At 39.7% G+C, this 15,055-nt stretch overlaps 2 protein-coding genes across 4 annotated transcripts; both read left to right on the top strand.

Moving 5' to 3' along the window:
* The first annotated feature begins 2,828 nt into the window (after nucleotides 1-2,828).
* On the top strand, nucleotides 2,829-7,623 carry ino80e (INO80 complex subunit E). Of its 3 annotated transcripts, none has more exons than XM_074653233.1 (8): nucleotides 2,829-2,956; nucleotides 3,201-3,283; nucleotides 3,372-3,442; nucleotides 4,341-4,393; nucleotides 4,503-4,584; nucleotides 5,189-5,300; nucleotides 5,637-5,735; nucleotides 6,754-7,623. In XM_074653233.1, the coding sequence occupies exons 1-8, from the start codon at nucleotides 2,929-2,931 to the stop codon at nucleotides 6,958-6,960; spliced, it is 735 nt and encodes a 244-aa protein (XP_074509334.1). In that variant the 5' UTR covers nucleotides 2,829-2,928; the 3' UTR covers nucleotides 6,961-7,623. The 3 variants fall into 3 exon arrangements, with proteins under 3 accessions (XP_074509334.1, XP_074509336.1, XP_074509335.1); XM_074653234.1 differs by having other exon boundaries at nucleotides 2,894-3,059; XM_074653235.1 differs by lacking the exon at nucleotides 5,637-5,735 and having other exon boundaries at nucleotides 6,754-6,991.
* Nucleotides 7,624-8,766: 1,143 nt separating this feature from the next.
* On the top strand, nucleotides 8,767-13,480 carry LOC141778782 (uncharacterized). Its single transcript, XM_074653232.1, has 3 exons — nucleotides 8,767-9,318; nucleotides 10,543-11,790; nucleotides 12,580-13,480. The coding sequence occupies exons 1-3, from the start codon at nucleotides 9,040-9,042 to the stop codon at nucleotides 13,093-13,095; spliced, it is 2,043 nt and encodes a 680-aa protein (XP_074509333.1). The 5' UTR covers nucleotides 8,767-9,039; the 3' UTR covers nucleotides 13,096-13,480.
* The last annotated feature ends 1,575 nt before the right edge of the window (nucleotides 13,481-15,055 follow it).

Below are 15,055 nucleotides of genomic sequence, written 5' to 3'. Positions count from 1 at the left end.
GAGAGAGAGAGAGAGAGAGAGAGGGACAGATATAGTGCTTCATATCTGCAGTTGTTTTGCCTGGAAGGGAGACAATGCAGGTTTATTTTTGCAAGGTGGCTCTCTTAATGTCTTGAGGTGTGGGAGGACCCACACTGCTTGTATAGTTGCATTAAAAGATGCTGTTTAGCTCTCCGTGCCCTGCTGGGTTTCATATTGTCTGAGAGGGGGGCATTGTTTCTACACGTACAGTCAGCATTTCTGCTCTCTTACCCTCTAGGAGTACATATCTACATCCCACTGCCACAAGCCTCTTCTCTTTTTTTTTATCTGTCTTGTCCATTTATCTCAACTTTTTATATCTGTGCCTCTTTCTTTGTCTGTGCTTTCCTCCCTCTCTAAACACACAAGGGGTCTGGCTATGGGTACGTGCACTGAAGCAGCATTACTCACCTCTGCAAATGTTCCTCATCTATAATTCATGGTGCTGGGTGCTGGCAAGTGACTGTGCTGAGCTGGGTTGAGCTGCACTACAGTACTATGCGGCAGGTGGAGGGGACACTGACAGGATGATTCAATACAATACAAAGGCCCACTGCAAGAAGTCATGCACAGCAAGTCCTGACTGAGGATCAAAGCAGCTGTAAAACAGTGTTGGCTATTCAATTTTAACTTAATGAACTGCCTTCTATTTTTTGTTTAATTTTATGTCTTTAATTCCAAAGCAAATTGGAAAAAAAAATCCTATTATATCAAAAATCTCAATAGATAAAGGGGAAATTAAATAGAAGAGTAGATAGATAGGGGAATTAATACAAAGGTGAATAAATAAAGAAGCAAATCAAAACATAAATATCAATTCATGTCACATTTTTATCAATTAATTAATGCCCACATTTATTTTTTATATTATTTTTGGTACATTTAATGGCATATTTGTTTGTTTATCGAGTCATTTATTTTTGATTTTGGTAGGTTCCATCCTCCATAGTAATCGTATGTTTACAGTATGTCAATTTGATTTTTTATAGTGACTTATAGCAGAAATACATACATTACAGTATAACAAATAACAATAACAAATATGATTGTCAGTCATTGTATTAAATTATACCAAAAAGAAAAAACACCAGATCTCAAAAATGCTTTGAAATGTTGAAATGTTTTTTTTATTAAATTATTCTATCTGTATTTATATATTTATCTAAAATGTGAAAAATAAAACAGGTCCCGCCTCATTGCGGTAGTGTTGTCTATGGTTCAGCCTCAAAAACTGTGTTGGAAAAGCGTAATAAGATATAAGCACAAGCTCTGAGACAGTGTTGTGGAGCAGTAAAGTTGCCTCCCACTCGAGCCCTGCAAGTCCAGGCGGGAGAGATGCCACTAGATATTAGAAGGAAGCAGTTAATGACCAAGTCCTGGGCTAACCTAACAGGACATGAAGAACAACACCTCACTAGAGTGGTATTGCAGGAGTGCTTTGAACAAGGCAGAGGACAAAGAGCAAGCTTTGGCTGGGTTGGCAAAAGATATACAGAGCACTTATGATATTATTAATATCAAACTGAGCCAGTTATTCCAGAGGCTGAGCCATGGACACAATCAACACCACTGACAGACATGTGTACTTGCTGGAGCTCAAGAAGTCAGAAAGAGGGAAAAACTGATTTGTTAACAGCTTTTTTAGTTCATGTAAGAAAGCACTATACAGTACTTAGTGGAGGTTGTCTTTAGAATAAACCAGGAAACGCTTTAATCTGCTCTGATTCTGTTTCAGTTCTCAAGAGATTGAGATCCTTCACCTCCAGCTATCAAACTATTCTATTCAAAGTGTTGCAAGTGCACTCCAGACTTATTCAACAAGGTATGTCAATTACGTTTATGTGGGTTACTGCACATGTAGGTCTGAATGGAAATGAGGAGGTGGACAGGTTAGCAAAACATACTCTATAGAGAGACAATATAGATTTACAAGTCCCATTAAGCAAATCAGAGGTCAAGGGAATAGTTTGGAGTAAAGCAGTAAAAGAGCAGCGGAGCAGTGAAATAAGGGGAAGGTTTCTGTACAGTTTAAATAGACAGACAGACAGACAGACAGACAGACATGCATGCATGCATGCATAATGTAAATAATAATGAAGTGAATTCAACATTTAAAAATATAGGTAGGTCAAGAAAAGGTCGCTTTCAACAACACTTTAAATGGCACACTTAAGATTTGCTTAAGCTTGTAGCTTACCATGCATCCTCAAGGTTCATCACAAATTGTGCAGCTCTGACTCACCACTGTGAGTTGTACTCTCGGGTGGGATGGCCTGCACTGGCAACCCGTAGGCTCTCCCATTGGTACATCATTATATAAAAGGTGATTCTGGGTCTGCTCCCACAATACTTAAGTGTTTTTATTACGCAAGAAAATTGTGGACAGTGTTCACTGCGTTCACAGGACCTCTTTGTGCTCTCTGTCCCAAAAGCTCGGACAAAAATTGGAGAAAGGGCTTTTTTCATATTCTGCACCCTCAGCCTTGAAATATTACAATGGGGAATCTGCTAGGAAAGACATCTAAGAAAGTACACAATCTTCTAATTAATTACTTAAGGGCAACAGGAATAATGGAGAGAATTTAATTATTATTAGTAGTAGTAGTATTTAGTTAGTTGTTATTATTATGATTATGATTATTAATAATCATAATAATAATAATAATAATAATCATAATAATAATAATAATAATAATGATGATAATAATAATGATGATAATAATAATGATAATTATAATATTTTTCTATTTTATTTCTTTTATTTCTTCTTTTTTTCCTGCCAGTCTCCTGCTCTACACGTCCAGTCCAGTAAGTGGCGGTAATACACCTATAAGCTGGTTTGCCAACCGCCAATAGACACCAAAGAAGAAGAAGACAATAACGACGTCACGGAAGTAAACAAAGAGCATGTCGCACAGACAGACTCAATCTAGAGGTACCAAGGGGGGGGTTACAAAGATAAAAACAAAAAAATAGCTTTGTAATTCATCGAAAGCATGTTTGCATATTTTAAATACATCTTGGTGCATATTATAGAGGTCTGTGAGAGCAGCAGCTCTGTATGTTTAGCGTTTAGCTTAGCATACAGCAGCTTCATGTGTTGTTTCAAAGGTTACCTCCAGTATACAGTATAACTAGTAACTAGTAGATTTCATTGTTTAATCATTTGTTTATTTCAGAAATGAACGGTCAAGCAGACGTTGAAGTTGACTACAAGCGTAAATACAAAAACCTCAAACGAAAATTAAAATTTCTTGTTTATGTGAGTATAATCAGCACCTCATGTTTCAGGGTTTTACTCCTATAGTTACATGTCTCACTGATTTCACTGTTGCTTTCCCTTTCTCCAGGAACAGGAATGCTTCCAGGAGGAGCTGAGGAGAGCACAGAGGAAACTCCTCAAAGTGTCCAGGGACAAAAGGTGAGATCACACATTGTGTAATCTGTAATAAGGTCAAATATCTTGGACATTTCATTACTGAAGACATGACAGATGATGATAGATAGATGGATAGTAACTTTATTGATCCAGAGGGAAATTCAAGTTTCCAGCATCACAGTTCCATAGTGCAAAACATGTTAGTAAAAAGGCAGTAAAAAAGTTAGTAGTGCAAAGTACAAAAAAATATACCAGATATAAAAATACAAGGAGATAAATAAAACTGTTAAAACTGAATATAGTGCAGGGTAACAGCTGTGATACAAGACTATTATATAGTAGATGTTTATAGGCAATGCCGCTATAGATGTACACACAAGCAAACATTCTCTTACAGAAGTTTAGTATGTGTTCAGATGGAGTGAAGATGTCTCTGTTCAGAGCATATTGTACACCACTGTATATACAGCCCATTTGTGGTCAAACTATAAAAAAAGCGAGCTTACAGAGACTTCAGGTCGTACATAATAATGCAATGAGAATATTATTAAAAAAGACCAAGATGTTCCACTGCAAGTGAAATGATTTTGTCTGCAGGCATAAATACTTTTCAAACTGTATCAAGAAATCTCATGTACAAATTTATATGCCGGCTTAATCACTCTGAGAATGACATAATGTTGCGGTTGTCTAACATCAGATTTAGCACTACACGGTACCAATCACAGCTGTGGAGGCACTGGTATAGTTCTTTATATGAAAGGCATTGATGTATGTATATATATTTTTATATGTATTGTTTTTTTGTTTTTTTCTTATCTGGACCTTGAGTCTGCAATAAAGATTGAATTGAATTGTGTACATGAAGATGTGTGGATGTCATGTTAAACAATATTATGTGCGTGTAGTAAATAACAATGTCATGCACTTTGTTTTCTAGCTTCCTTCTGGACAGACTGCTACAGTATGAGAGGGTAGATGAAGACTCCTCAGGTAGTTTATTACACCTCATCCTAAAGGCTCTCCTGCTTTCATTTCTACCATTAGAGTTGTAACCAATCCACTGTAGTGTTGGTTCAGGTTCTCTTGTCTTCTGTTACAGACTCAGATGCAACAGTTTCTTCAGAAAATAGCGAAGGAGAAGGCCTCAGGGAGAGAGAAAGAGAACGAGATGGAGCAAAGAAGTAAGTTGAGCATTTTAACATAAAATTCTGCTTTTATTATCAATAGTTACATGAATATGTGCATGAAATATATGTATTGATAATTCAGACTCATATTTTTGGTCATTGTGAGTATTTCAAAAGAAGGAATACCCTCTAGTAAACATAATTCTGTTACAATGCACAGCATACAGTACACAATTGAAACCTTAAAAAGATGATGTCTTCAGGATACAAATGGTTAAAAGGCCTCTAACAGCAAGACATTATTTGTATTCAAGTCTTGAATTAGATTGTGAAAGGAAGGTACAATTGCAATTTTCCTCTTTTTTTTGCTGATCATGACTGTCTAGGCATCATCGTTTTCCAAAATCTCTGTTTTTTCCTTGACCACATCAAAATGTGAGCCTGTCGTTTTCAGATTTATCTTCTCTGGAAAACATTTTTGAAAAGCTCAATTTTTGGGTGAGAAAAATGCTGGATTTGTTTGGATGGAAGGCCAAAACACAGAGAAAATAATGCATTTATAAATTAAGCCAGTCTATTGAACCAAATGGACCAATGTGGACACATTTTGTACTGGCTCGGCGTTTCCCTTAATTTCTCATGTACTCTTTCTTTTCAGGCGAAGAAGTAGTCCCGGGGCATGTCTTCCTTCATCATCCTCCCCTCATCTCTCCCTGCTGTCCCGTCCTGGTCACCTACAGTCGTCAGGCTCTGGACCCTACCTCAACACCGTGAGTCTCCACCTTCCTTTCTTATATCTTAGTGTGGCCAGCAGCAGTAACGTCGCTGCCTCTTTCATCTCCTCATCAGCAAACATAATTTCTGTTTTGATTTGCCATTGTTTATATAATTTGATTCTTTTGTCATTTTATTCATAAGTCTGTTTTATTTCTTCATTTGTTTTTTTGTTTGATGCTTATAATGGCTTCACTGTCCTTGCATTGTTCATTCTTCTGTGTATGTTTTTTTTGTTGTTGTGTTGTGTGTGTGTCTGTCTTGTAAATTGCCTATACTTGTGTGCATGTGTGGTCATGTGGCAATTTGGGGCCTGCGTGTGTGTCGGGCAGATGCCCTTCCCACCAGAGTATTTGGCTCCCCCCGCTGAACGAATGAAGAAAGAGAGAAAAACAAAGACACCTAAAAACAAGAGGGAGACAACGGGGAAGGTGAGAGAGGAAAAGGGAAAATAAGATGTTCAAAGATAATAATAACAACGATGCAGATATACTGCTTACTTCTCACATCCTTCATGTGCCTTTTATATTAGATGCCAGCACAGTAAGCCATTTCCAGTAGTATGTTGTATATATGCATAAGAACGAGGAAGTAATTTTTGTCTACCTTTTATGTTCTCCTCAGGGAGTCCAAAACTCTATATTGGTTAATTTTACTTTGTTGCACAATATTGCTGACTGAACTTTACTCAATATAACCTGTAATGATGACAATTCAGGACACTGGTGTTGTAGAATATTCCGTCCCCTAACTCATTTTAAGTTTGGCACTATGACCTTCTGGTCTGTAAGTTTATATCATAGACTGTATATATAGATGGACGACGCGTCTCCACTTCCTCCCACTGTACAAAAGTGAAGCTAAAATATCCCGGGTACGGGAGCTGCCACCATGAGATTCTGGCGTCATTTGGAGCCAGAGTCTGCGCTGTAGTGATCGGGGGGCTGGAGCTGCTGTATCGAGGTCCCGCCCGCACAGCTGCCCGAGCCAATCGCGAGCCGAGCACAGCCACAGCTAGAGCCACCTAGCTGCTACGTTAGCACCACGATAGCTGTTTGGCTAGAAAGACACAACGACTAACCATAATAGATATATAACTACATTATGATCAGATTGACACATGTTCTATTACACAGACTTGTAATGGCTATGGAAAGTTTTAGTTACATCTCCTCTCTCGCACAATTACCGAGCCTCTGGCTCCGCGACTATTATGACGATTTATGACCTATACTGCAGCCAGCCACCAGGGGGCGATCCAGATGTTTTGGCTTCACTTTTGGGGAGCTGTCATGTCGTCCATCTTTATATACAGTATACAGTTCATATACATGCTGCATGCTTTGTCCTGATTTACTCTGTCAGCCATCCATACCCCTCATTCCTTCATCCTATCTCCATCCCTTTGTCGTTCCTAACATATTTTGCTTTATTTTGAAATCCTCTCAGGTTGTTGCCCCAATGGCAGCTAATTACCCATCAGCCCCTGCGGTGCCTCCGGCAGCCAGCGGCCCCTTCAGCTGGGTTCCCAGACAGATGCTTAGCGGAGACGCAGCTGAGGAGGAGGGAGAGAGTGACGGAGACAGCGACAGAGGAGATGAAGACAGAGGGGAGGGAGACGAGGCTGAGCTGGTTATTGACATCCCCAATGAGTGAGCCACAGTGTGTGTTTTAGATGTATTTATAAGCAAGGAATGGAGGTTGTGTACATCTGTCTGTGTGAGTGTGTGTGTGTGAGAGCGAAAGACAGAATGTGACTGAATATATTTTCTGTATTCAGGAGAGCATTACACATTTTCAAAACAAAAGGAGGGCCGAGCTCCCCCCTGTGGACTTTTGCTTAATTGCAGTCAGAAATCACTCAGAAATATTTCCTGGATTCCAATATTATGTTAGGAATTTAATCTGTGACAAAATCCACTGCCACAGGGAAGATTGGATACTTTACTTTTTAAACCATTTCAAGCTGCCTGCTGATTATTGTTTTGTCTGAACAGTCGAACTGTGACTACGACTAGGTGTGTCCTGCACAAAGAGAGCGTTTGTTTGTTATTTGTTTTGCATTGTCCAAACACCGTCTCAGACTTGGCTTTGCATAAATACTGCAATCCATTAATTCTGTTTTTAGTATGATATAGGTTACGCCTTCTTTACTTGTTACAGGAAGTTTTGTACTTCTACTATGTTAATGTTTTTTTTAACAAATTGTCAATAATCCAAGCTACTTCGTGTTAATTGAGACATATTATTTTTGCACCTATCAAATTGTGTGTGTCAGAGAATAAAAATGTAAAATGTTATCAAATCAAATGACTAAAAGTTTTAGTTTAAAGTAAAATATGATGTCCGGGTTCATTCACAGATTCTGCTTACAACCTGCTACAAAGGCCATTTTACCGAAAACAATTTGTTAAAGATGTTATGTATGTTTAAAATATTTCTCATTGCACCATTTTAGATGTAGTTTTAGTTGTATAGTACGACTTGATGCCCCACCCAAAGCATTACACCCTGAAGCTCTCATTCCAGAGCTGTAGTCAGTCACCGAGGTATGCTATAGTCTGTGTGAGCACTTATGTATGCAGGATGTGTACTGACAACATTCACTACACTAAAGCTATATTTAAGGAAAGCTCATGTAAACTTAATTCACATTGGTTATTGCACATTTTTCTTTGCTTGCTTGACCTCTCAGCTCCTCTTGACAGAAGCCCAGGGGTACATTTGGCTATTTTGGCATAACTCTTAAGAAACTTTAAGGCAGCCTGGCTGGACTCCACCTCTTCTAGATGTCAGAGTTAGATATTTGTTTTGTTCACTAGTACACAGGTTTGCACAGGGTTATCAGATTACATGCAAATTGCTGGTTTTGCCACATCGGGATTTTGTTAAGAACAGTCAGTGCCAACGTCGTGCCTCAACAGGCATGTTTCTAATATCAAGGAAAGCGAGCCGCAATCTACAAGGCATGACAGGGAGTGTGTTTTGTCTAGAAGAGTTCAAGAAATCGCTGCACTCTGGGTGAGACAATGACCCGCGACGTTGACACTGTCAGGATTAAGCTTTAATGAGGATTTCATGAACGGTCATTGTTATATTTAGACCTCAGTTGCTCACATTTTACCTGGACTTTCAAGTGCGAAGCCCTGCTTGATATGGAAGTATTTCAAAGCAGCTGTTTGATACAGAATCAGCACTTGCAGGAACGTGCTTAACCAAGAATAATGCCCAACAAGAGTGTGTCATTCAAGGGACTAAACTTGTATGACGACCATTGTTTTGGAATGCAGACTTGCAGGTAATTGACAGTTTAGGATGGGTGTGTGCTTGGCTTGTGTACCTAGCAGCAATGGGAGTTAAAGGTGTAACCATAGAGCATTTAGGAGGGAGGGGTGAAGTGGTGGTACAGCCAAAGGGAGAGTCAAAGAGGGTGGAACTGACAGAGGGGGCGAGGTTGTCAGGGAAAGGGAAATGAAGGAGTAAGCAAGATTGTGCCTGCAACACAAATTCACTCAGTACAGCTGATAGAAGAAGACAGACATGGTTGGAGACAAACTGGAGGAGAGAGCAAGCAGCGAGTGAGAGAACAACAACAAGCCATCAGCAGCCAAGCTTGGCCACCTTATCTTTCCCATATACGGAAACCACTGGATAATTTATAAGCCTCTCCCTCTTCCTCTGCGTGAGTGTGTGTTTGAGAGAGAGAGGGGGGGATTTGCTGAGCTCACCACCACCATGCTGCGTCCTGCTGCTGTCAGTGCAGCTGTTGCGGCTGTCTGGCTGTGCTCGGCCCAGGCCTGTTTCTTTATGGGCAACTCCGAGCCAGACTGCAGCCAGTGCTTCTACAGACAGACGCCTCCTCAGGGAGCCTCTGCAGAGCTGCGCTCACTCTGCCACAGCCTGCCCGGGGGACGGGCATTCGCCACTGTGTCCAAACCGCCCTGTGACACGGCCGTCTACTCTGCCTTCCATCTCAGCAACGGATGGACAGAGAAGGAGGGGGAAGAGCTTCTGGTAAGTACACATCTACCACGCTGTTTAAAGCAGTACTACCAGTTTTTGAAGGGTGGAATTTATAAAAAATAGTACAGTACAAAATCAAAGACTGGTGTTCCAGCATGTAAGCGGCAAATCACTTGTGGAAAGTAATAATAATAATAATAATACATTTTATTTATATAGCGCTTTTCTAAAAACTCAAGAAAGTAACTAATTACATTTACTCAAGTACTGTACTTAAGTACAGTTTTGAGGTACTTTCTGTTACTTTATTCTTCTACTCAACTACATTTTAGAGGTAAATATTGTACTTTTTACTCCACAAGGTTTATCTAAGAAATAGTTACTTTTCAGAATAAGATTTTACAAACAAAATATGATAAGCTAATAAAATAAAATGCATTGTTAAAAATTAAACCAGTGTCTCCTAACCTTTTCGGATTGTGACCTCTTGAAGTTGGTGCCGATGATGTCTTTGACATCCAAAGAGATATTTCATAAAAAGCAAAAATTATTAAAAAGTAAAATGGTTAAACATTTGTGGAACAAAACTTTGTTTTTCCTTCTGTTCTACTCCATTAATCATTTAATAACCCCTCAGATTTAACCAGTGACTTCTGTCGCTCTTGCAGTATGTAGTTTATTCACAGGGCTAAACTGCAAAACAAGTTCTTTTACTTTAAGTATACAGTACTTTTTTTTTGTGGATAATATTTTTGTTTTTTTACTTCAGTGTGATTTTGAATGCATGACTTTTACTTGTAATGGAATATATTGTTTTTTGGTTGTTGCATTGGTACTTTTTTCTTTTAACACATGTAAAAGATATGAATACTTCATCCACCATTGCACGCAATGTTGTAAACAGTCATTTACTGCAAGTCCCTGCATTTGAAAATTTTATATACAGGAAGTAAAAACATGAGCACATTTGTAAAAGCTGGATTTTTGTTTTAAGAAGTGACCTTTGTCAAACTTTAACCTTTCAACTCCTCACACAATTAGCAGAGACTGCTGGCATACAATGACAATAAAACAGGAACAATACATGTTTCATGTCCTATTTTTCAAATGTTACATAGACTCATTTAACACTACATTTAATAAGAACTTAATTAAATTAAATAAAACCCAATGATTCATATTTGAAAATACTATCTGTAAGGTAATAGAGTAGGTTGTAACCAGTGTACAGGAGTAGATCCTAATGAACTCTAACTTGATTATATTTTCTTCCAGACAAATGAAGACATTAAAGTAGCAGTACCAGCCCTTCTCAGAGGAGGCGGGGATCCATCTCATCCTGTCTCGCCCACAGACTCCCCGCTCCAACACTGGGACTCAACAGTCACAACACTGGTCCAGTCAAGCATCACTCCCCAGTGCAGCACTTTAGGGGGTGATCTCTACATCCTGACCGGGGTAGGAGGTCTCAGGGCGTCTGAGGATGGAGACGAGGAGTGTCAGACGAAGCCGCTGTGGTCTGCAGTGTGCTGCGCTGTCCCAGAGGGGAAGAGTGGCTTCAGTATGGGGTTAATCAGAGAGACAGGGCAAGGGGAGAGGCAAGTGAGCGTGAAGGAGCTGGAGGAGATTGTAGGAGTATCAGAGCTGTTCTCAGAGGGCTGTGGAGGAGCAGATGGGGTGGCTGTTGGAGTCAGAGTGGGTCTTCACAGTGAGGGGCTCCCTGGAAACATAGAAAAGCGGGATGCAGATGGTTCCGGTGCCACAGAGGAGGTTGGTTCCGGTGCCACTGAGAAGGTCGGTTCCGGTGTCGCTGAGGAGGTCAGTTCTGGTGCCACTGAGGAAGTTGGTTCCGGTGCCAATGAGAAGGTCGGTTCCGGTGTCGCTGAGGAGGTCAGTTCTGGTGCCACTGAGGAAGTTGGTTCCGGTGCCACTGAGAAGGTCGGTTCCGGTGCCGCTGAGGACGTCAGTTCTGGTGCCGCTGAGGATGTCAGTTCTGGTGCCACTGAGGTGGTCGGTTCCGATGTTGCTGAGGAGGTCGGTTCCGATGTTGCTGAGGAGGTCAGTTCCGATGTTGCTGAGGAGGTCGGTTCCGATGTTGCTGAGAAGGTCAGTTCCGATGTTGCTGAGAAAGTCGGTTCCGGTGTCGCTGAGGAGGTCAGTTCCGGTGCCGCTGAGGACGTCAGTTCTGATGCCACTGAGGACGTCAGTTCCGGTACCACTGAGGCGGTCGGTTCCGATGTTGCTGAGGAGGTCGGTTCCAGTGCTGCTGAGGAGGTCAGTTCTGGTGCCACTGAGGAAGTTGGTTCCGGTACCACTGAACGAGAGGATCTGCTTGATGTGATACATTCAAGATCTGTCGGATCAGAGTCTTCCGACTCCTCAGCTGATTATGAAACTGTGGACGAACAAGAGACAGACACAAATGGCAGCAGCACTCTGGTCTACGTCCTCTCCACCACCATGTCCATCCTTAAAGCTCCGCTGCGGCCTGTGTTCTCCACAGTCACACAGTTACCTGGACAGGTGAGTTACTGAACCGTTTAGAAATAGTTTTATTTTATTTAAATTACAGGGGTACTCTCAGCAATTTAGTAATACACTCCCATAAGGATCACAAGGGAATGATCGAAATCAATGCATCCTACACTTCCCATAATGCATCGGCGTAGAGCCTGCCACACCCTAGTTTTTAACACAGGCTATCTGCTACACATTTGTAGACTGTAAGGCCAAGCCTGATGACATCATCAGGGTTATTTTGCCACAGTTTAGACAGCTCATCCAGCGCAACAGAAAACATTATACAACTGTTTCACAGGCTTAGTAGACCCCTCATGACAAGTAAAGTGAACTTCATGTGTAAAATTGGGAGTGCCTCTTTAATTTGACCAATTACAGACGGACTACTTGATGTACTTTAGCAAATACAAAATACTGGATAATTAGGGTGATCATTTATTACTATATGTTTGAAAATAAGAAAAAAGTTTAACAAGTTTGTAAAAGGCAACAAAAAAGACAATCAAAACCAAAATGCAACAACAATAGGACATAGCAGGAAAAATATTACTTATCAGTACTTTGTTCAGTTGTCTTTTTTTAGATAACAAAAAAAATACTAACTGTAGTCAGTTTGTGTTTTAACATGTTCAGTTCCAGCGTCGTTTAACAGATCTCCTCATTCCAGTGTGCTCCTCCCAGACACTGGAATGAGGTGCAGCCAGCAGCAGGTGTTGGCTCATTACGCCCTCAGGTCAATCTGTCATTTCATTATTCACTCAAAAAAAAAAAAAATGTTGTCCTTTGACTCAGGTGACATACGTTCTTCGGGAAGACCTTGGGGTTCTGTCTGCCCTGCCAGGTGAAACATTCTCCCTGCTCCACCTCCTGACCTCTGACTGCTTGTCTTGGATGGGCTCAGCTGGAGACACGCTACTGGGTATTGGGGAAAACTGCTGCTCCAGCGCCTACTACTGCTCCTCCTCCATGGCGGGGGCCCTGTGGGACAGCTGCCACACTGGGGTCACTGGCATGGGGACTCTAGCTGGAGACACAGTGGGGATATGTGGCGATGCGCTGGATAATGCATGGTGGGTGACCAAGTTCTTCGGAGGGCGGCTGTGGGAACAGAGCGAAGGTTACGTAGGAACAGTGGCGTCAGAGATGGGGGGTCAGGCGAAAGCTGTAGGTGGAGGGTTGGGAAGGCTGACATGGAGGAGTGTAAATGGGGTGGTTAATGTGTTTAGGATGGGAGGGGGTTTAATAATGGGGATGGGGGATATGGTCATTGGGGCAGTGAGAGGGGCTTTTGGGGACGAGTCAGAGTGAAAAGTCGAGGGAAAGTCCACTTGATGCCATCGGTAACAAACTTTTTCAAATGTTTTCTCCAGTTTTGGTTTGTAAATTTCTTTAGCACGTAAGAGTGTCAAAAAGGGGGGACTAGTTCAGTTTGATGTCATTTGATATGCCTTAGATGAAGATAGCCATATGTTTTTGAAATTTAGTGAATTACAAAAACTTCTTACACTGTAGGTCGTACACTTTACTGTGGCTGGCTGTCCAAATAATCTGCTGCTGGGATAAGTGACCCAACTGTGATTGAAAAAACACTGCGCACAAGGCTTTTGGATGTAATTATTAAAAACAATTCTTGTATGATAACTGTTATGATAAATGTTTGCTTATATGTACATTTTAATAAAAGAGAATGCCGGCATATCATACTGTTTTTGTCTTTGTATATGCTTGTGTTATGGAAATGTTTCCCCCATCGAAACAAGACAGAACAGCATTTGTAAGGTTGTTTGTTTTCTGTCAACGCTCATGGTAACACACAATATTCATTCATGTTTATGAAACCAAAACCTTCCAAATATAAAATATGAATACACATATACTTAAGTAAAATTTAGAGGTACTTTACTATAGTTCCATTTGATTCTACTTTCTATTCATCCTCCACTACATTTCAGGGGAAATATTATACTTTATACTCCACAGTATTAACTGACAGAGTAAGAGCAGATTAAAATTTTGCAGATGCAGACATTATGAGAAGTTTATGAACTATACATTGTTATGGTTTAAACTACCAAGCAGCTATATAAAAGGCGGTCAAAATAAGTGACTAATAAAATAAATAAATAATAATCTATCTCCACCAGCACAGCATTGCATTTTAAAGCATCAATACTAATAATCCAATAATGTAATAAAGATAATATATAATGATATAATAACGTAACTCTCAAAGAGTCCATTCTGCATAGTGGGTAATTTTACTTTTGATACTCTTACAATTGTTAGACTTTTAATGCAGGAATTCTACTTTTATTTACACACTAGTATTGCTAATAATATTAATTTATTTAAGTACTGCACTGAAGTTATTTTTTTAGGTACTCCGACTTCATTTAGGTATTTCCATTTTCTGATGCTTTAAGCTTCTTCTCCAATACTTTTCAGGGTGAAATATTGTACTTTTTTTTACTTCACATTACTTTACAATTCAAGATTTTACATGCAAAAAAACATAGAGTACAACAGTATGTTAAAGGTAGATGAAATATTATGTAAATATTACTTAAATATTTCACCAATGAAAGTAAAGAAAAGCAAGTAAAGAAAAACAGAAAAGCCAAACATTTTTAGATGAGTTTTGTAATTCGGTGCAAAGGTAGTCTAAGTAAAAATGACTATGTAATAGTTAGTAAAATGTAGTAACAAATACAGAAAATTGCTAGTGAAGGTTACTTGAGTACCTTTAATAGAAACACTTCATAACTCTAAGTAGAGTTTACTTGAAATATCATCTGTAAAATCTACTAGAAATTCTGTGTGGAAATTGTTACCTAGGTTTTTCTAAGTAAATTCCACTGCAAATTTTTTTCCTCGTAGTAGTTAGACTAGTTTGGCTCCATCTCAACGAGCCATGATACTAAAATGCTGTTTATATATTAATACGATAGTAAAAATAGTTAGTATAATATGTATTATAATGTACCACTCTGAAAGGAACAATTCTGCATATTGAGTTATTTTACTTTGGATTATTTAAAGGGGACATATCATGCTCATCATCAGGTTCATGTTTGTATTTTGGGTTTCTTTTGGGAACATTAAAGCATGTTTACATTAAAGCATGTTTACATGCTTTAATGTTCAAAAAATACTTTATTTTCCTCATACTGTCTGTCTGAATATGCCTGTATTCACCCTCTATCAGAAATGTTCCGTTTTAGTACATTTCAACGGAATGGCAACAGAATTGCGTCGCTAGGAAACAGCT

The sequence above is a fragment of the Sebastes fasciatus genome, chromosome 12 (genome assembly GCF_043250625.1).
Source record: "Sebastes fasciatus isolate fSebFas1 chromosome 12, fSebFas1.pri, whole genome shotgun sequence".
Lineage (NCBI taxonomy): Eukaryota > Metazoa > Chordata > Actinopteri > Perciformes > Sebastidae > Sebastes > Sebastes fasciatus.
This window is presented reverse-complemented; position numbering and strand designations above follow the sequence as displayed.